The sequence below is a fragment of the Pelophylax lessonae genome (genome assembly GCF_965119305.1).
Source record: "Pelophylax lessonae genome assembly, chromosome: 2".
In the NCBI taxonomy this organism is placed as follows: domain Eukaryota; kingdom Metazoa; phylum Chordata; class Amphibia; order Anura; family Ranidae; genus Pelophylax; species Pelophylax lessonae.
The window spans coordinates 408,761,749-408,782,665 of NC_138769.1; the positions used below are offsets into that span (position 1 = coordinate 408,761,749).

General features: G+C 42.2%; 1 protein-coding gene across 1 annotated transcript in view; it reads right to left on the minus strand.

The window, feature by feature from the left end:
* The window catches only part of ATP2A3 (ATPase sarcoplasmic/endoplasmic reticulum Ca2+ transporting 3), a 409,528-nt gene that overhangs the window by 180,929 nt on the left and 207,682 nt on the right, over positions 1 to 20,917 (minus strand). The window contains exons 6-8 of the mRNA XM_082244776.1: positions 3,481 to 3,561; positions 3,013 to 3,098; positions 367 to 831 (exon numbers count right to left, since the gene is read on the minus strand). Coding sequence (XP_082100902.1) covers positions 367 to 831; positions 3,013 to 3,098; positions 3,481 to 3,561 — 632 coding nt within the window. The remainder of the gene's footprint in view (positions 1 to 366; positions 832 to 3,012; positions 3,099 to 3,480; positions 3,562 to 20,917) is intronic.

A 20,917-nucleotide genomic window follows, 5' to 3' on the forward strand; every position in this document is an offset into this window, starting at 1 on the left:
AATGAACTACAAGCCCTGACATCCTTTGCAGCTGTCGGCTTGTAGTTCTTAATAAACTACCACGGTGCTCGGTTCATGGAGTCTTCCTGTCAGGGAGTATCAGCTTACCCGTACATGATGTACAGGTAAGCCAATACACTGACAATGTGCAGAAGACCTGCATGGCATCAGCGATCTGCTGCTTGCTGGTGCAATGCTTTCCAGGCTCCTGCAACAAAAAATAATAAACGCACATTTTTTATACCTGCCAAAAAAATATGTGCATTTATTTTTATTTTTTTAAAAAGTGAACATATCCTTTAATTTAGACTGCAGTGCTATTTTGACCAACAAAAATAGTTCTAGGTTAATGGAGGATACACTTACCCGAGACACAGACATTTGATTGGTAGTCAAGGTGCCAGTTTTGTCAGAGCATATGACTGATGTGCAGCCAAGAGTTTCCACTGATGGAAGGCTCCTCACAATCGCATTCTTTTTAGCCATCCGACGTGTACCAAGGGCCAAACAAGTCGTAATCACAGCTGGGAGGCCCTCTGGAATAGCAGCTACAGCTAAAGCCACAGCAATTTTAAAATAGTAAATGGCTCCACGAAACCAAGATCCTCCATGCACAGGGTCATTAAAGTGACCAATATTGATTACCCAAACCGCCACACAGATCAAGGTGATGACTTTAGATAACTGCTGTCCGAATTCATCCATTTTCTGCTGCAAAGGGGTTCTCTCTGGCTCTGTTGCAACCATCTGGTTCCGGATCTTTCCAATCTCTGTGTAAACGCCAGTTGCAATTACAATTCCAACAGCCTTACCAGCAGCAATGTTGGTTCCCTAAAATGTACATTAAAATAGTCAGTCAAAGCAAGTGATACCCACAAAAACAAAATGAAGTGGAAGTAAAGTCAAACAGCTAAATTTAATACTAGCATATACAAGTGTGAAAAATGTTACCTATCAAAAAATGTGCAACCGTGTTCGTTCTCGGATTCTGACATCCCTGATCATTTCTCAATTTTCTTTACTGTGAATAAAGCTGGCTACATATAAAATTGTATTTTCTTTCCTTTAGATTTACCAAAATTATATAATATGAGGTAAAATTTGAACACTTTCAAATTGTATGCAATCAGGCAGGCCCTTGCACAACATAGTTGAAGGTAAAGCCCCGTACACACAAGCCGAATGCCGGGTGACATCGGCCATTCCTTAAAAAACAGGCTAACATTCGGCCCATGTATATGGCAGCCAGTTCGGCCGGCTTCTGTCAGACTTGCATGCTGGAAAACCATCAGCCAACCAATTCCTTTGAGTGTTCTGGCGGGGGGGGCTGAGTTGAACGGAAAAAAAAAAATGAATAGTGGGTACCAGGCGTAAATCAAAGTGCCGGTTCACACTACCGCGGCATGACTTCAGGGCGACCTGTGAAGTCGCGTGCACCGCGACTTTGGCGCGACTTGCACGGACTTCATATAATGAATGTCAATGCAAGCCGCGCCGATGTCACCCCGAAGTAGTACAGGAACTATTTTCTAAGTCGGAGCAACTTGAGTCGATCCTATTAGAACGGTTCCCGTAGCACTGCATGGACCGCGACTTGTCAGGCTGACCAGTCGCCTGACAAGTCGCGGTAGTGTAAATGGGCACTAATAAAATTGAATAATGTGTAGCAAACTTTAGGCAAATTACTTTGGCTATGAATTCCCCTGGCCTGTATCTGGACAACAGGAGCAGTGGCACACTGAGGACAACCCTGGGCTCTTTACTCATATCAGCCAACTTCTTTTGTAGTGCAATGTAGTTAGACCTGATTCCCCTATAGTGCTGCCCCTCCCTACCCTAATCTTAATCCCAATGTTGGGAAATTACAAGAAGCAAAAATAAAGACGGATTGAGGCATTCTATAAAAAAAAAAAAAAAAAAAAATGTAAATATTTTTTAGGAATACATAATTGGTTTAAATAGATGTATTGCACATATTCCTTACTTGCTTTAATTGTACCCAGTTAAAACATAGTTAAAAAAGACTATGTGTAGGCTGGAAGAGATCAATAAGATGGAAGATCTGACCCTTGCGGCGCTACACAGACGCGAAAAATACGAGAAGGTATGGGGCTACTGGAATGTGTTCATCCTCTGTGACAGGGGGAAATCCCTGATGTGCTCTTGAGCCTTGACGCTTTGGGTGATTCATGGGGGTGCCCCTGCCCGGCACGGAGCGGCACCTCACCTACCCCTGTCCCTTCCCTTCCACCCTACCCTGCCTTTGCTTTATTTCCTCTCTTTCTCAGTACTTCAGCAGATCTATGTGTCAAAAACTGTGAGATCCACGATGAGGCCTTATTTGCCATAATCTACCACTTTTCTTTGATGTGTTATTACAAGCTCCCTGATAACTTGGGTAAGAGTTATGGCTTGCTTTTTTCCCCGACCAGGGACTCGCGGTAGTCCCACACTTATATAGGTTGACAAATGATGTTGGCAATATACATATATACTGGTTTTGTTTCTGTTCTGTATGTTTGGATTTCTGAGGATGACTTTGTACAATGGACGTTTCACTTATCTTCTGCTGTTGCTACCCTTTGTTTATTTAAATAAAATATTTGAAAAAAAAAATAAACATAGTTAAAAGAAAGACTAGTAGTCTATTTTTTTTTTTTTTTAATAAAAGCTACACTGAAAGAAAAATTTATGCCGCCATTACTGTACTCCTGAAAATACTTGCTGCTTGGTAGCTGGCGTCAGTATTTTCAGGTTTACAGTTCTGGAACACACACGAGGCAAGTAAAGTCTAAACAAAGTCTGACCTGCATACTTGTCTCAAGTTAGTGACTCAAATTCTTGAAGCTAATAAACGGTTAAAACAGCCAAGCCACGGGCCTCAACAGGAGAGATCTGCAATGGTCTTGGTAAAATTTCCACCGAATACTCATATATTACAGTCTGTGTGTTTTTGCTGTTAAATAGGACCCTTTTTAAAACTGATAACACCCTTATACAGACACTACTTACGGAAAATAACATATTCTTCTTGTCCTGGTTAACAGCTCTAGGGTCTGGAACTGGATCTGTGTGTTTAATCACTGAAACAGACTCTCCTATTAGAAGCAGAAAAGCATGTTTTATTAATATTTGTGCGCGCTCATTATTACAGTTTGTTATATTACCTATGTTTTCCATGTTTATGTGGTGTGGATATACTACATGACTCTTGCACAGAGAACACAGAACAATGCATGGTATTCCTTGCCCAGAAAGCCCAATATCTCTAAAACAGTCAAACCTGCACAAACCCAAAAGGCTGATTTAGTCTGAAACCTTACCAATATGTTGTTTTAAAATTGTGGGGGGAACATGGACCACATCCCAGCAAATACTCAAAGGTAGTCAGAACTGCATATTCTAAACGCTAAACAAAATGTCACTGCACTACCCCATTAGAAACGTTTTATCTTTAGTACAATAGATTTAGGTGCTCACCCGTCAAAATCGACTGGTCCACTCGTAATGTTGTAGACTTGATGTCGATGATGCGAATGTCAGCAGGTACTTTGTCTCCAACTGAAACGGTTAAATGTTAATTTAGATTTCCTTCTGATAAAAGATTTTACCAAGATGTTAAAACAAACTTTTGAAAACGTAGTGGTCTTTTTTCAAGCTATTCAGACATTCTTACATCATTATTCATGCCCACACTACCACCACCCTCTCCCAGTATTTATAATTCAGCAACAAATTTACAAAATTCTATAAAAAGGTGTTATCAGTGTTCCAAATAAAGAAACCTAAAGGCTGAAATGTAAAAAGGGAAGGGGGGGGGGGCAGCTCACTGAAGTTTTTACAATCTAAAATTACTGGTTTCTTTCTATTTGTTAGAATGCATTATTACATATTCCCAATCGAAAATGTACCTTTCATACTTTTTATATCTTAAGGGAAGGTGCTATCATTGAATTGAGAAATCCTGCATAAATTGTAACTTTACCTGTAAAAGTCTGAGCTTTAACAGCTGTGATCTATGGATTGCTAGAGAGCTGTGACATTAGAGAGAAAGTAATAAAGAGATTCAGGTGCAGTTCACACATGCTGCGGCTGCGATTCACAGCATGGGGTCCAGTGCGTCCCTGTTCACCAATTCAAAGTGAAGAAATGTCATCAGTACACCAAGGTTTCCTTGAAAGGGTCCAAAGCTTTATTCCATGGTCACATAGTAGATATGTAGCAAAGTTACGGAGCCACGCATGGCCCCTTCATCAGGCACTGATTCAGGTGCGAATCAGGTACTAATTCTTGCCTGAACTCGCACCTGAATCAAAACAGAAGATGCACAGGACCCTTTTTCATTGCGGACTATGGCCACTCCAGAGCTGTGTGACAAGGCTCCATTAAGAGCAGGTCAAACACTCCTGTCATGCAAATTGGATGCAGGAAACTCCCATCCTATTCACATATGTGTAAACAGAGCCTTAAGCAGTTTCCATGCAGAGGTACTTTACATGGGATAACAGAAGGAATGACATTGTTTACTTAACATTTTGTAGCTTTTTGTACAGCATCAATCTTCTAGCATCTATATATGGCCAATTGAGTCTTGAATATACAGTATGTAGTAGCAGAGTGGAAAGTTGCTCCCACTGTATTTTTAGGGCCATGCTTGGGCTATTAAGAGTGATCTTTTGATCTAGTCCTTCTAATTGGTGAATATGGTCAAGGAGTTTGGAGTCTTTTTTAACCACTTGCCGACCAGCCGCCGTAGTTTTACTGCGGCAGGTCGGCTTTGTCCCACAAAATGATGTACCTGTACGTCGCTTTGTGGGACCGCTAGCCACAGGAGGAGCCAATCAACAGGTCCAGAGGCCACGATGTCCGCCGGGCACCCGCCAGCGCTTCCCGTGGAGACAGAACGGCGATACACACTGTGCTGTCAGTAATGAACACAGGGATCCCTATATTCCTCCTATTTAGGAACACAGGTCTCTGTGTTCATTCAGCAAGCCCATCCCCCACACAGTTAGAAAGCACCCCCTAGGGACACATTAAACCCTTTGATCTCCCCTGGTGTTAACGCCTTCCCTGCCAGTGTCATTAGTACAGTAACAGTGCATATTTTTAGCACTAATTACTGTAGTAATGTCCCTGGTCCCTACAAAAGTGTCAAAAATGTCAGTTATTCGATCTGTCCGCCATAATGTGGCTGTCCCGGTAAAAATCGCTGATCGCCATTACTAGCAAAAAAATAAATAAATAAAAATTACATAAATCTTTCCTGTAGTTTGTAGACTTTTGCGCAAATCAATCAATATACACTTATTGGGATTTTTTTTTTTTACCAAAAATATGTAGCACAATACATATTGGCCTAAAATGATGAAAAAATTTGATTTTTAAATTTTTTTATCGGGAATGTTTTATAACAGAAAGTAAAAAAAAAAAATAAATTTTATATATATATATATATATATATATATATATATATATATATATATATATATATATATATATATATATATATATATATATATATATATATATATATATATATATATATATATATATATATATTTTTTTTTTTTTTTTTTTTTCAGAATTGTCGCTCTTTTTTTGTTTATTGCGCAAAAAATAAAAGAGATGGTGAGGGTTACAGGGGAATGGTCAGATATTGCTTGTAGTCCCTGCTATCAGATTATATACACTAGATACTTGGGTATGGAGAATGTTTTTTTTTTTTTTTTTTAATTATTTTTATGTAGGCAAGGGTAGGATTTAAAGGTAATCAGTATCGGGTCAAGTGCTAGATTAAAATCACCCTTCAGTATCAAAAGACCTTCTGAGATATTTTGCAACAAGTTTAAGACATATCCCAAGGAATCGCAACTTGTCTTGGTTAGGGAGATGAACCACTGTCATGGTGACCTTTAGCCCTTCAGAAACCGTTATCTGCCTCCATTGTTTACCTCCTGGGTCTGTAGACACCACTACACAACTTTGAAAATTTTGAAGAGGAACACTAATGGAAATAGGTAAGGTGGGAGAGGTGATAAGTCAGGCTCCTTCAGAGCACATGCGCCGATGACGTCATCGGCTGCATGCACTTTAAATATCTCCTAAACGGTGCATGTTTAGGAGATATTTATAGCACCTATAGGTAAGCCTTAATATAGGCTTACCTATAGGTAAAATACTTTAAAGTGGATTTACAACCACTTTAAAGTGAGAGAATGCAAGAGCATGGTGTCTGATTTGGGGTGTGTGGTAGGGAATCACAAAGCTGGAGTTGACCCATGCTGAACAGTTTTCAACACATAACACAATGGCATATTATAATTTACAGTATAGACAATATAAACACTAAGAAGAGAAGGTGTCCTGAGAGCATATTTTCCAGAGGTTCTCTTAAAAAGGAGGGTCCCCATGTCTCTCAGGATCCCGTGATACAATAGTTAATAACTAAACTGTCAAAACTTATCTGGTAACTACATGAAGGCAAAAACTGCAATGGAGTGTCAACGAGAGACAAAGTAGATTCTAGTCAAACTGCAAACCATGACAATTAATTGCATAGAGTCACAACTATCAACAATATAAACGTAATAAAAAAAAAAAAGTTCCCTTTGAAGCACTCATTGTACCTTCATCATACATAGTTAAGCTTTGGTATTTACTGTTCTTCAGGTAGTAGCAAGGAGTGTTTGATGAACAGTGCATTGTGTTGTCTCCGGATGTCTGAACTTCACCCTGGAAGCTGCCAAGTAATATGGTGCTGGTGTGACGGTTTTATAGAGGTTTTCTTAAAACGAATGCCCTCACTGCTGATTGCCCATGCAAAAGTGTGTTGCAATTGGGCAAGTACAGCCTTCGGAGATAACAGCTGTGTGGGCAGTTCCCCAAATCAGGGAAGAGTTATGAAAAGTTTCCCCACGTTGTGTGTAGTGTGTGTGTGTATTTTGTAAGTGTATTTTGTAAGTGTGTCTTACTCAGTCACAGTGGGGTATCCCTTTACAGTGGGAAGCTAAGGGGGGTTGTTGTTTAGAGCACAGGAAGAGGAGGGGGGAGGGGGGTGATGCAGCTGATCCAATAACTTTTAATAAGCATTAAAGTTATAGTGAATGGGTAGAAAATGCTGAAATCATTTATCTTAAAGTGTTTGTAACCCCAAAAAAAAAAAGTGATCTCCTGTTCCCTTATAGCAGGTTAAACAGCACAGTGCTTGTGCTGTCTAATCTGCTCCTCTCTAAGCTGTAAAAAAATTTTGCTGCCTGCCTTTCCTCTGTCCCCCCATGTCCTGACCACGATAATCATGGCTGCTGAGGCCTGATCACTGGTCTGCATGCGTGCCTCCATCATCCACAGCTCTCCTGTCCTCCTCTGCCCCCTCCCCCTTCCCTCCCTGCCTGTCAGCTCTGTATCTCGCCCCCCCCCCCCCCACCGCTATCAGTAACGTTTAATAATGGTCACTGGCAGCCCCTCTGTTTTATCCAGGGATAATGCCCCGTATAAGTGTTTTTTTTTTTTTTGTTTTTTTTTTTTAAATCAACTATGCCTCTAAATACTTTTTTGCAGCTACATTCAGGCCAGTCATGTGACTCCTGGTCGTGCGGTTCCGCTCCAAGGCTACAGCGGGAGGAGCCGAGTGACCGTTCCGACTGACGTCAGAGGGAGATCTCAGCCACTCCCGCTGTAGCACTGGATTGCAGTAGCAGAGCGGCCGAGAGTCACGTGATAGGCCTGAATGTAACTGCAAAAAAAGTATTTAGAGGCTTAGTTTATAAAAAAAAAAACACACACAGTGCATTATCCCTGGATAAAACAGAGGGGCTACCAGTGGGATGGGTTTGAAAGGCAACAACTACTAAGGTTCTCTGAATCCAGGTTCATCTTAAAGCCAGTCATGTCTATCTAGCTTGCAATTGGTTATGCTATGGTTGATGTGGTACAGATAGAGATGCAGGGATCTCCAGTTTCTAGTCAGGGATTGGGACAGGGGGTTCACCTAGGAGACAATTGAAGTAGAAATGTTCTCTTGTCCTTACAAATTTGCAAATTAAAGGGACCCCATTGGTAGCTTGCTCCTGATAATAGAATGGTTTCCAGTAATGGTTTCAACACGTTGCGCATTTGTAAAGTATGCCATGAGAGATCAAGAAGGCTCTGTATTGGAGGCTCCATCACAGTTGATGGCACCTTTTGCCCAGGCCTTACACAGGATCTTTTTAAATTGTATAAAAGTCCTCTCAGTACAAGGCATCGTTAGGCTTTGAAGAGTCTGTGTGACAAGGTGCCAGCATAATCTGTCCAACTCTATTGCTGTGGATTCCTCATTGAGGAAATGTGTTAGGATAGCAGGTATAGAGGTTCTTGGGTTTGACAGAGGGATCCTCTGTTTTTTTAAGTTGTTACCTCTGCTTATGCTCCCTGGATTATCTTGGTGCAGTTTCAAGTATAATAATTGTTCTGACTGAGAGCTTCTTTGAGGTAGGTAAGCCAACTCTCCGAGCACAAATGAGCAGATTCTTTAGTCTCTACTGGCCCTGGAGGTAATTCTTTACATCTCAAAGTTTGTCCTATAGCATCCGTTTGATCTGTGAAGTAATAGTTGACCAGTCCCACTTGGTTGTTAATGTAGCCCAAAACACCTTGGACTCCAGGTCTGCCAGAAGTGTCCCACTCTGTATCAAAGCTGCAGTGAGCGTCCACCCATCTTCCTCTGGCAAGAGGTCTTGTTTGCTCTGCTCAAAGTCAGTTACCTGTTGGGATCAGTAGCTTTGAGATGCAGCGTTTTAAGCTGGTCATAGATGGTTTAAACCTCAGCTGGATTAGCATGGCCTGGCTGAAATTTGATCCACGTATGGGCAGGCTGATTGTACCAAAGTAGATCCATCGATCAACTTGGGTACAACCAGCATGTCAGATTTCTAGCATGCAATTATAGACAGCGGCTGTAGCCCCTATCAATAATCGCTGTATGTTCTCCCGGGAGGGGTGGCTTCCTGTGGCCCCCCACCAGGAGGGAATCACGCAATCTCATTTATGGCAGGTTTCACTGTCTTGCTAGGTAGTGGCACAATATTGTCTCCACAATAGGTATATTGGGCAGTGGAGCGGCTAGCGAAGTATATTGCTGCGAGATGCTTGGGGAGCACATCGACTCATCTTGCCTGTCTTCAAATCGTTGGCTGTCCTTGGGTTTGGTAGACTGGGCTGTAAAAAGATCAGTTTAGATCTTTGTGCCACCATTGCAGGACTACGGAGAAGTTCACTCCATAAAGAAAGATTTCAGATAATCTAGTCTAAAAAAGTAACACATATACGGCTTATATACAGCAGGTTCCTGTGGCCCCAACATTTAAAAAAATCTGCTTAAAAAAAAATCTGCCTAAACTCATGGTCTTTAAATCTTCCTTTAAACAAATTATAATGTTTAAAAATAAAAATTTACTGAGCTAATAATCTGCTTTGGCATATTTGCATGTATGCAAAACATTCTGAATCGGTTACCGTTTCTTATTGGAAAAATAAACCAAAGACTCAACCGATAAATAAAATGTTTTTACTGCTATTTCACACTGGAAAAATTCATCAGAAATTCCAGAACAGAACTGGCTGCTCTTGAATTCATGGACTAACTACACAACTTGTGTGCAGGGCCGCCATCAGGGGGGTACAGCCAGTACTCCTGTATGGGGCCCGGGCAGCAGGAGGATTGGTGGGGAGAGGGATCAATGACAGAGCGATGCACTGTCTGCCTCTTCTACCAACATGGCCACCATCATAGAAGCAGACAGAGGCTACAACAAAATAGTGGCCCCGCGCGAGAAACACAGTAATTTGGACCCACGGGGGGACCCCCCAAATGCCCATCCACACCATCCACAGCAGAAGGCCACCCCCCCGCACGATTGGGGGGTCGCAGATGGCGCACTCCCCCGGCCCCCCATGCGGCCTGCACACCAGGCCCCAGCCAGAGGGGAGGTGGGGGGGTGGTCACAACTGGACAGAGGGAAACCCAGGAGTGTGAGGGTCCAACCATCCCAGGGAGAGGCCCCCGCATCCACCCCAAAATCCACCAGGGATTTGGGGGGGGGGCGTTTACTCACCATACCAGGAACACAGGCGGGCGCCATCTCTTGACAGGACCCCACGCCTCCGGAGTAGGGGGCTGTCGGCCAAATAGGAACGCTGCAACATAAGCCTAGACCCTGTTGTGTGCGTCCTTGCAAGACGTTTAACTCGCGGGGCCAGTCCCTGTCCAGTGGGACTATGTCGCGGCAGACCCAACACGGAGCTACGGTCTGCACGCACTCGCTGGCCAGACTGGGGTGACCACTGGATAGTCCAGTCTGTCGCCCAGTCCGGCATAATTGCTTGAAGATCTCACTGGACAAAAAAAGTTACGGAGAAAAAAAGGCTAGCTAAAACAATCTACATAAAAAAAGACTTTATATGCCAGGACCAGAGATCCCAGCAAGGAACTAGGTCCTTACTCCTGACTAGGCAGATTAAAACGGACATCCTATGCAGGAAGAGAGGGTGTACCCTCCGGGACTGCCCATAGGTGTAGCCAGAACTTTTTTCTGCCTAGTGTCCTACTCCTGTAGGGGACAGTATTACCCCTATGAATCAGAGAGAACTGCGTCCATCAATGAACCTTAGAGAAATACACTTTAATGAATTAAAAAAAAACTAAACAGTAAAGTTAGCCCACTTTTTTTCTATAATGTAAAAGATGATGTTACGCCGAGAATCGTGAGTGAATCATGATCTTTATTCTAAGCAAAAAAAAAAAAAAAATTTGTGATTCTCATTTTATCCAGAATCGTGCAGCTCTATTATAGGCTGTATTTATTGGTACCTCATCCATAATTGACACTCAGAAAAATAATTAGAACCTTGCGGACTTTACTGGTACCAGAGGAGGACAGTGAAACAAAGTATCCTAAAAAAATGTTTTATTACAAAAGGCTAAAAAAAAAGAATTAGCTAATATCAAACCATACAAATTGATGCTTATTTGGATAGTACAAGCCAAAAATATAAGACTTCAATATTCCTTTGCTAATACTCCAAGAGGTAAACGCGTTTCGCAAATATTGCTTCCTCAGGACCTCAAAATTTGTGATTGCAAAGAAAACGTTGTCCAAGAGATAAGAAGCAATCAGAGGTAAAGAACATATAGCATCATGTATAACAAATATACTCTATCCATCCTGAACAATTTACATGCGCCAATTTGAATACCAACAATAGCCGAAGGTATGCTGTAGGACACGGGAATACAGTGTGACATGTCACACAGAACAAATCTAGTTATGATGACCTACGTAAAGGAGCAAAGGCGATTTTCTGGGATTGATGTTTATTAGTAAATTCCACAACATTTTCTTTTCTTCGTTGCAGGATATCTTGGACTTATTCATTATTTGACATGGTATACAGAAAAGTAGCCTACTATTGCTGTAGTGTTACAAAAAGTTTGTATGTGTTTTTAATTTAAAAAACCGAATGGAACAACCACTTGGAATACTAGGCAAGCATTCCTTACCCCACCTATGTCACATTTGGCCTGTCTTTTCTTTGGGGGGGAGCAGGTACCTAGTTTTTACAGGTACTAATATTTTCAGCCGACAATTCTGTAGAAGGCACTCGGATCACTTCTGCGGATGGAGGAAGGGGATCCCGCCTCTACCGGGCTCTCCGGTCCTATTGCAGAGGCCGGGAGCGTTGACGCCGGTGGCAATGGCTGCCTGGGAAATTGAGAGGAACCAACGTCAATCCCCTCTCTGTGTAACCCTGAAAACCAGGAGTGATGAGTATTTGTCACGTCTGGTTCTGCCCCTTTGTTTACCTGGCCACCAGCGGCCAGAGAAGCAGCTGATCGGACCAATCTCAATCCGATCGGCTGCATGGGGGGGCAGAGCAGAGATTTGGGGACCCCAAATCTATCCATAAAGAGGACCTGTCACGGCCCATGCTATCACAAGGGATGAACAACATAATAAGCAATAAGGTTTGTACAAAAAAATAAATAAAATACATTTTTAAAGTGCCACCGTCTCACCGTGCTTACGCACAAATGTGAACGCATATGTTACTCCTGCACGCATATGTAAACCGCACCACACGTGAGGCATTGTCGCGAACGTCGGAGCGAGAGCAATAATTCTAGCAGCAGACTTCCTGTGCCACTCTAAACTGGTAACCTGTAAAGGCGTTTAAAGCGTTGCCTATGGAGCATTTTAAGCACAGTAGTTTGCCGCCATTGCACAGGAAGACGCAATTTTAAAGCGTGACACGTTAGGCATCTATTTACTCTATGTAATATTTTTCACATACAAAAAAATTGGGCTAACTTTACTGTTTTGTTTTTTTAATTTTTTTTTCAAAAAAATTGCACTTGAAAAACCACTGGGCAAATACCGAGTGACAAAAAATTGCAACACACACACCATTTTATTTTATAGGGTCTCTGCTAAAAATAAAAAATATATAATGTTTGGGGATTGTAAGTAATTTTCTAGCAAAAAAAAAAAAAGTAGATTTTTATATGTAGGAGCCAAGTGTCAGAATAGGCTTGGGAAGGAGGTGGTTAAGCTATTGTAGGTTTAGAAAACAGGAGGTTAAAGGCTGCAAGGCCTGCAATACAGCAGGTGTATCAACTGTAGCTATGAAAAAATGTGGTTTCCTAGGAAGATAATTCAGTAGTAATCTGCACAGCTAAGCAAAGCTGACTGAAAACAAGAAACCACTTTACCACACATCTGGGGAAAATAATGGTAACGAATACAGTATTAGGCTTGGTTTAGGCAGAAAAAAAAAAAAACAAATTATATTTGGCATCCATTATTTAAATTGTTCTCTCTCTCTCTCTCTCTCCATTCTTTGTAATAGGAAATAGAGATTAAAAAAAATAAAATGAAGAGACTACGTAAAAAAAATAAAATAATAAAGTATCGCTGCAAACGTTAGAGCGAGAGCTATAATTCTTGCACTAGACCTCCTCTAACTCTAAACAGGTAACCTGAAAAGGCTTTTAAAGCACCGCCTATGGAGATTTTTAAGTACCGCAGTTTGTCGCCATTCCACGAGTGTGGGCAATTTTAAAGTAGGATGTGTTCTGTAATACAAATATGAAATAAAGTCTGCGCTCAAACCAGTGGCACACAACAAAAAATATACACATTGTGATATTAAGTTAATGTGTATAAATATGACCAAATACTAATTAAACCAGTGATTTGTGACACAAAAAAATTATATATTGTGGTTCAAAATCAATAATATATATATGATTGAATCCAAATTCTATTGAACCAGTGATTAGTGACAAGTGGTGTGAGCCTTTCTCCTGTGAGAAGAAAAGTCCCAATAATTAGGTGACAAATGGTGTCCTTATGCAAGGTGACCCGTATTCATGCAGGGGAGTACGGCTTCCACCAGATGACTTCCACCAGGACTAGGTGCACACAAAATCTGCTTACCAGAATGATTTGACCCATATTACAGGCAGTCAAACCAGGCAGTATCAGCAACTGAGCAATCCTGCTCAGATCCAATTGACCATGTATATGGGGAGCACTCAGCGGTGTGAGACAGGTATCAATAAGGTAAAGAGACAGCGGAGAAACTTTTAGTGTAGTAGGTATATATTAAAATGAGTACACTCACATTAAAATACTCCACAATCGTCCGTTTTATAATCAGCCATTTTTGTTAATGTAGTTATTTAGCATATATTCCATATGTCCTTATTTTGGTGGGACATCCCCTCTTGGACAATCCTGATAATGGAGGCAGCTATGCCCATATATGGACAATTTTGGGCAAATCCTTGTGGTGACTGAGCAGATTAGGGTTGAATTATATTAAAGACTAAAATGTTAGAAGTATAATGCCTGAAATTTTGTACAAGTGAAAATGGTTAGTGAAGACTGTGGACTTGTGAAATTGCAAGCAAGAATTACATCAATGTATGAAAAGCACAACCAGAAGTTTTGAATGACTGGTGCCATAAGGAACACTAACTGCAAGCTATAAGAAGGAAGTGAAACCTATACAGCAAATCTATTGTATTTTGCTCACATTAAACAACAGGCATCAGAGGCTAATGTTTCTTGGACCTCACAGCAACCTACTAACAAAAAAAACTAAAATAGGGAAACAAAAGAACAGGTTGAGCAGTTTTCCAACTCCCACACGTGGTTTGGGGATGGCGTTACAGCTGCCCATACAAGTGAATGGCTGCAGCTACTAGATATTCATGTGCATGCGTCTTTTTCGCAGTGTTTGTTGTGTGATCATTATATTTTTGATTGATGCAAAGACCTGCAATGATATATGGCCAAGACTCTTTGCTATTTAACCTCATTCATGACCAGAGCTCATTGAACTCAAGATGCTTAGATCAAATGTACACAGTTTAGGATAGGTTCGAACATGTCCAGTGCAAATTTCCGCTGCATATTTTCAAGACCACCCCACACCAAAATAAAAAATGTCCCCCAGTGTAGATCCAACGTTAATCACGATGAACACCACCACTGGCCAGAAGAAAAAAAAAAAAAAAAAGCTTCACACCAGTCGCTGGCTCCCGCAGTCTGCCTGCTCCCTACCCCTTAGCTATTTAACAACTGTTAGACGGCAGAGTGGGCAGATGGCAAGGACCAGCGATGGGTAGCGAACTATTTTTTTTGGGGCCAGGTGGGTAGATATCTGCCATTAGAATAACAAGTTCAAGGACTGTGTGATTTCTTTGCTCCCTTTATGCATAGGGTACAAAATGGCAAAAGAGTTCCAAAGGTAATCCCAGAACCAATAATAATTTCTATTGGAGGTTAGCAGTGAGGTCATCATGCCCGCTCAGTGGAATGGAGCTGCTGTTATGTAATGATCTGTGCTTACAATCTGTGAGTATCTGTCTTTCTTTTCATTCTGGGTATTACCTTGTGAGAGTTTTGGGTCTTAAGCACATTATCTCTAATTGTAAGATAAAAAGGTTTGCTGAACTTTTAAAGCAGAATTTGCCCAATAGAATGTCTAGATATTTACAGCTTAGTCACGCAGTACTCGAGTAATTCCTCACCCCTGTAACCCTTGAATCAGACCCTTTGGAGCGCCTTTTGACTTCCAGGGAGTTAGCAAAACCCATATCTTCAATGTACCTTTGATTCTCTGTTCACTCTGTCAAACTGGATAAGGTTTTTTGTAAATGGCAGGATGACTTGCTAGACCTCACTGAGGAGTACTAGGACGACTGTATTAGTCTCTAGGTCAATACTATGATCTTGGCCAAGGATAGGTTTATCCAAGTTAAATTCTTGTATAGGGCATATTATACCGGTTCGCTTGGCTGCCATATACCCTACAGTTTGACCATTATGTAGTAGGTGTCAGTTGATTGCAGGTACCTTTTATCATATGGTGTGGGCTTGTGCTAAAATCCAGAAGTTCTGGGCATCTATCGTAAATGTTATTAACCATACATGTAATTTGTCTCTTGGTCTAGACCCCAGGGTGTTGTTACTTGGGGTGCTGGATGGTACGGAGCTGGGTCGTTATGTCAAATGGTTTGTTTTTTTTCTTGTCCTTTTATGCCCAGAGGGAAGATACTCCTTAAGTGGAAGTCACAGATACTTCCCACTGAGGCCTCCTGGCATGCAGCCATAGATGCAGTCCTACAGTTATATAAACTTACCTATAAAAACCGCAACTGCCCCAGAAGTTCGACAAAATTTGGGTGGCATGGATTGATTCCTGGGGCACTTGATTGAAGTCTTACCTGAATGACAGTGGTGTACACCTTCTAATCCTCTGAGATCTATAGGATTCTAGTCCCCCCCCCCTTCCTCTTTTCCCGTTTAGAAGGAATCCTTCCAGCCATGTGAGTCACTATTTAACGCTGGACATCGGTTGTGAGGAGTCTAGTCTGGGAGAGATCCATCGATCCATTAATGTTCTGTGGAATTGAGCCAAAGTGCTTTTAGACCTCTTACACTCTGGGATCTGAATTTCTGGTAAGATGTGTGTAAATGTGGTAGAAACACTGTAGTATCTTCACAAAGGACATCACTTTTATGATCTTGTGATTGTATTTACACTGGACTTTATTCACTTTATTGATTTTGAACTTGTTTAATGACTGGGAATATATATTATATATAGTACATTTCTTTATCGTACATCACCAAGATTTGGCAGAGTTTCCTCGCACCTTGTGTTTGCGGTAGATGTCTAAGGATTCTATCCAACAGACTCCCGAGTTGTTGTTCTCTCTGTTCATATGTGCAGGGTACTATGGTTTAAAAATTGGTAAGCAGAATTACCTTGTAAGAAACTACTGACAGGGGAACGTCTCTTTGGTGAGGATCTGGATAAATACATCCAGAAAATTTTAGGTGGAAAAGGCGTATTTTTGCCGGTAAAAGAGGGATTAAACATCCATATTTTAAAGCTCCAAGTATTATGGTGCCTTCTAACATGTCAGCTTCTAAGCAGTTCCAACGGCCTCAGTCGTCAGGGGTTAGACCTCAAAATCAAGGTCAGGAAAAACCCTGGGTCCAAAGGCCCATTAAATCAGGTTCCAAATCCACCTTATGAGGGGGCGCCCCCACTCGTTTGGGTGGGGGGGAAGGCTCCTACAATTCTCAGAAACTTGGAGAGGAGTGGTGCAAGATAAGTGGGTCTTGTCCACAGTGGCACAGGGCTACACGATAGAGTTCCGAGAGTTTCCTCCTTCTCGGTTTCTGAGTTCAAATGTCCCTGTTTGCCAAGTAAAAGTCCTTGTTCCAGGCCCTGGAACATTTGTGGGAACGTGATTGTGGAGGTTCCAACTAGCGAAAGGTTCACAGGTTTTTACTCAAATCTCTTTGAGGTGCCAAAACCAAATGGTAAGGTAAGACCCATTTTAGATCTCAAAGCTCTGAACCAGTATCTGACCGTTCGGTCTTTTCACATGGAATCAATCTGCTCTGTGGTAGCCTCTCTAGGAAGAGGAGATTTTCTGGCTTCCATAGATATCAAGGATACATACCTACATGTACCAATTTTTCAGGCTCCCTCAGAGGTTCTGAGGTTTGCAGTAGGACAGTGCCATTTCCAGTTTATAGCTCTACCGTTCAGTCTGGCTACAGCTCCCCCGGTGCTTACAAAAATCTTGGCCCCGGTGTTAGCCTTTTGTAAGGCCCCAAGGCATCCCTGTCATGGGTTACCTGGACGACCCACTGTTACAGAAATCTGGTTCAGTTCGTAGGGAGGAAAAAGTTTCCCTCCATACAACTATGCATGATACTATTGGGCAAAATAGTGGCCTGTTTCGAGGCAGTCCCTTATGCTCAATTCCACTCCAGACTGTTTCAGAACAGTATTCTCTCTGCTTGGAACAAGAAGGTCCAAGTGTTGGATTCTCCAATGTCTCTTGCTCCAGGGGTCAGGCAGGATCTGTCTTGGTAGATGGTTCTCATCAACCTAAGTAAAAGGAAAATCTTTTTTGCCAGTAACCTGGAAGGTTGTAACCACAGACGCCAGCCTGATTGGCCTGAGGTTCTTTTTGCCCAGGGGACTTTGTCTCTGGTAGAGAGACACTTGCCCATCAACATCTTGGAAACCAGGGCAGCCCGTTTGCGCTGTGTCATTGGATAACCAGGTTGCGGGGGTGTCCTGTCAGGATTCAGTCCGACAATGCGACCCTGGTGGCTTATATCAACCATCAAGGGGGCACCAGGAGCCAATTGGTTCAGAAAGAGGTGAACCACATAATGACACAGGCAGAGGGGTATGTTCCATGTTTGTCAGCAGTATTCATCCGGGGTGTGGACAATTGGCAGGCAGACTTTCTAAGTCACCATCAATTATGTCCAGGAGAATGGTCCTTGCATCAGATTGTGTTTCAGATGATCTGTCAAGATTGTCAACATTGGGGTACATCCAACGTACATCTATTGGCATCCAGGTTCAACAACAAGCTGGACAATTGTGTCCAGAACCATGGATCTGATCGATATCGGAACAGATTTCTTAGTGACCCCTTGGTCACAATTCAGCCTTATGTATTTTCAATTTCTGCCACGGTTGTTGAGAAGAATTCAGGTGGAAGGGAAGCCGGTGATCCTGGTGGCTGCTGCATGGACCAGGAGGCCTTGGTTCACAGTGGTTGGGAGGTTAGCTGTGGGGGAGCCATGGTTGCTTCCATGTCGTCCAGATCTGCTCTCCCAAGGTCCCATATTCCATCCTGCTTTATGGTCGCTGAATTTGATGGCCTGGCTATTGAAACCAGAATCTTGAAGCATCGGGGGATCTCGTGCTCGGTTTTGGCTACATTGATTAATGCCAGAAAACCCGTCTCTAGGAGAATCTATTATAGAGTTTGGAAATCCTATCTCTCTTGGTGTGAATCCAAGAAATGGCATCCTCGTAAGGATGTTATTGGTAGAATTCTTGCTTTTCTTCAGAGAGGGGTGCTTTTAAAATTGGCATTAGGGACCATTAAAGGTCAAGTCTCAGCCTTGTCGGTTTTTTCCAGAGACCTTTAGCAATGCACTCTTTGGTGCGGACATTTTTAAAAGGTGTAATTTGCATGGTTCCGCCAATTAAGCCAACCCTGTGTCCTTGGGATCTTAATCTTGTACTCTCGGCGCTGCAAAGGCAGCCCTTTGAACCTATCAGGTAGATTCCCTTGGTATTATTGGTAAGGAAATTGTTCTTTTTGGTTGCTACAACCTCGGCCAGGAGGATCTCAGTTAGCGGTTCTTTCCTGTAGAGAGCCATTTTTTGATCCTTCATAAGGATAAAGTGGTCTTTCAGTCTCATCCATCCTTTTTGCCTAAAGTAGTATCGGGTTTTCACCTAAACCAGGATATAGTTCTGCCTTCTTTTTCCAAATTCTCAGACTCCAGAGGAAAGATTGTTGCATTCACTTGATGTGGTTCGTGCAGTTAAAGTCTATGTGAAGTCATCTGCACTAATCTGTAGTACTGATGCCTTTTTTTGTATTGCCAGAAGGGCCTAGGAAAGGCCAAGCGGCAATTACTTCCACTACTCTAGGTGTATTCGTCAAGTCATTGTTCAAGCTTCTGGCTTAGAGCAGCGGTCCTCAACCGGTGGGTCGCGACCCCTTTGGGGGGGGGGGGGGGGGTCGAACGACTCTTTCACAGGTGTCACCTAAGACCATCGGAAAACACATATTTCCGATGGTCTTAGGAACCGAGATACTGCTCCTCTATCAGTCTCCAGCTGCAGACATCCCAAGTCTCCCGCCGATCTCCTGGCTGCCGCGGGAGACTTAGGATGTCAGTGACAGACCCGCTGATTCCTGTATAGTTCCGGCTCTGTCGCAGGCGGAGTCATGTGAAATGCACTCCGCCTGTGACAAGAGCCATAGGAAGCAGTGGCTCTGCTCTCTACTGCAGCCGCTGCTTCCTCCAGCAGTGTGTACACCTCTTTTCTGTGAGGAAACCTGAGACTACAAGGAAGAAAAGAACAATCAGGCTAACCAAGAAAAGAGAAGTGGCACAGTTACCTGCAAGACCATATGGGGAGTTTGAATTTCTTCCCAAATCCCACTGAACACGGAGGGTGTCACAACTATTACTTCTGGCACTTGGCACTTTCAAGGAGTGCATCTACTTTGGCTGTGACCCTTAGAGTCCACATCACATTCTGGCTTATTAGTGGACTCTTTTTTCAGCACAACTTGTTTATTTATATATAATTTTTCCATGTATTTGTGATTGAATTTTCTTAGTGTTTATATGCATTTATAGATTTAACACTTTGCACTGAACCACTTTATCACCCACCTTTGAATATTAGGATTGTTTTGAGTATTGTATTTTTTGGTGATAGAGATATATATATATATATATTTATTTATTTAATTAAAGTACTGTATGGGTATACTAAATTAGCACTGGGATTATTAGAAGAGTTTGCGCTGCTAAAATTGCAATTATTGTGATTTATATGATCTGTTCCTCCAGCAGTACCCGCAGTACTTGCCAGCAGTGCCAGCATTACCCACCAGCAGTAACCACCAGCATTACCAGCCAGCAGTAACCGCCTGTAGTACCCGCCAGCAGTAACCCCCAGCAGTCTGCAAAATGAGTAGAAAAGGTATGTGCATTAGCGTGTAAAATGTTGCAATATGTTTTTTAATAACTAGTTGTGTTTTGTCATAAATGTCATGTCCTTGTTCATACATGTATGAATAAGGACATGACATTTTCTGGATGCTGAATTCATATGTGCTAGGGGTGCAACTAGCCCCCAGAACTTAACTGTAAATATCCCAGCACGTGCAGTGTTTCTGACTCCTACCACCATGACCACTTCAAATCACTGAAGTGGTCATGGTAGTAAGAGTGTTCCTTTAATTAGATCTCTGTATGTTGATTCCATTTCATTTGATCATCCTCTAGTTGTGTTAAATTAGTGCGGGGGGGGGGGGGGGGCGGTGCAGGAAGGGCGCATAATCACTATGCTTTAATTTTGTTCAATTTGTAACAGTGAAAATACATCCTGCATATAAGCTATTTACATTACAATTCATAACAGTAGCAAAATTACAGTTATGAAGTAGCAACGAAAATAATTTTATGGCTGGGGGTCACCACAACATGAGGAACTGTAGTAAAGGGTCGTGACATTACGAAGGTTGAGAACCAATGGCTTAGAGGGTTAAGATTCCACCTTTTAGGTTAAGAGCGCATTCTATCCAGAGGGTGAGTGCTTCTTGGGCAGTGCATCATCAAGTATCTATGGCTCAGATTTGCAAAGCTGCTACTTGGTCTTCAGTTCATACATTCACAAGAATTTATCAAGTGGATGTTAGAGCCCGAGAAGGGGCTCAGTTTGGTATTAGCGTGTTGCAAGCAGCACTATAAAGTTCCTACTGTTCTTTGCCATGGGGCAGTTATGGGATTCTGTGTCC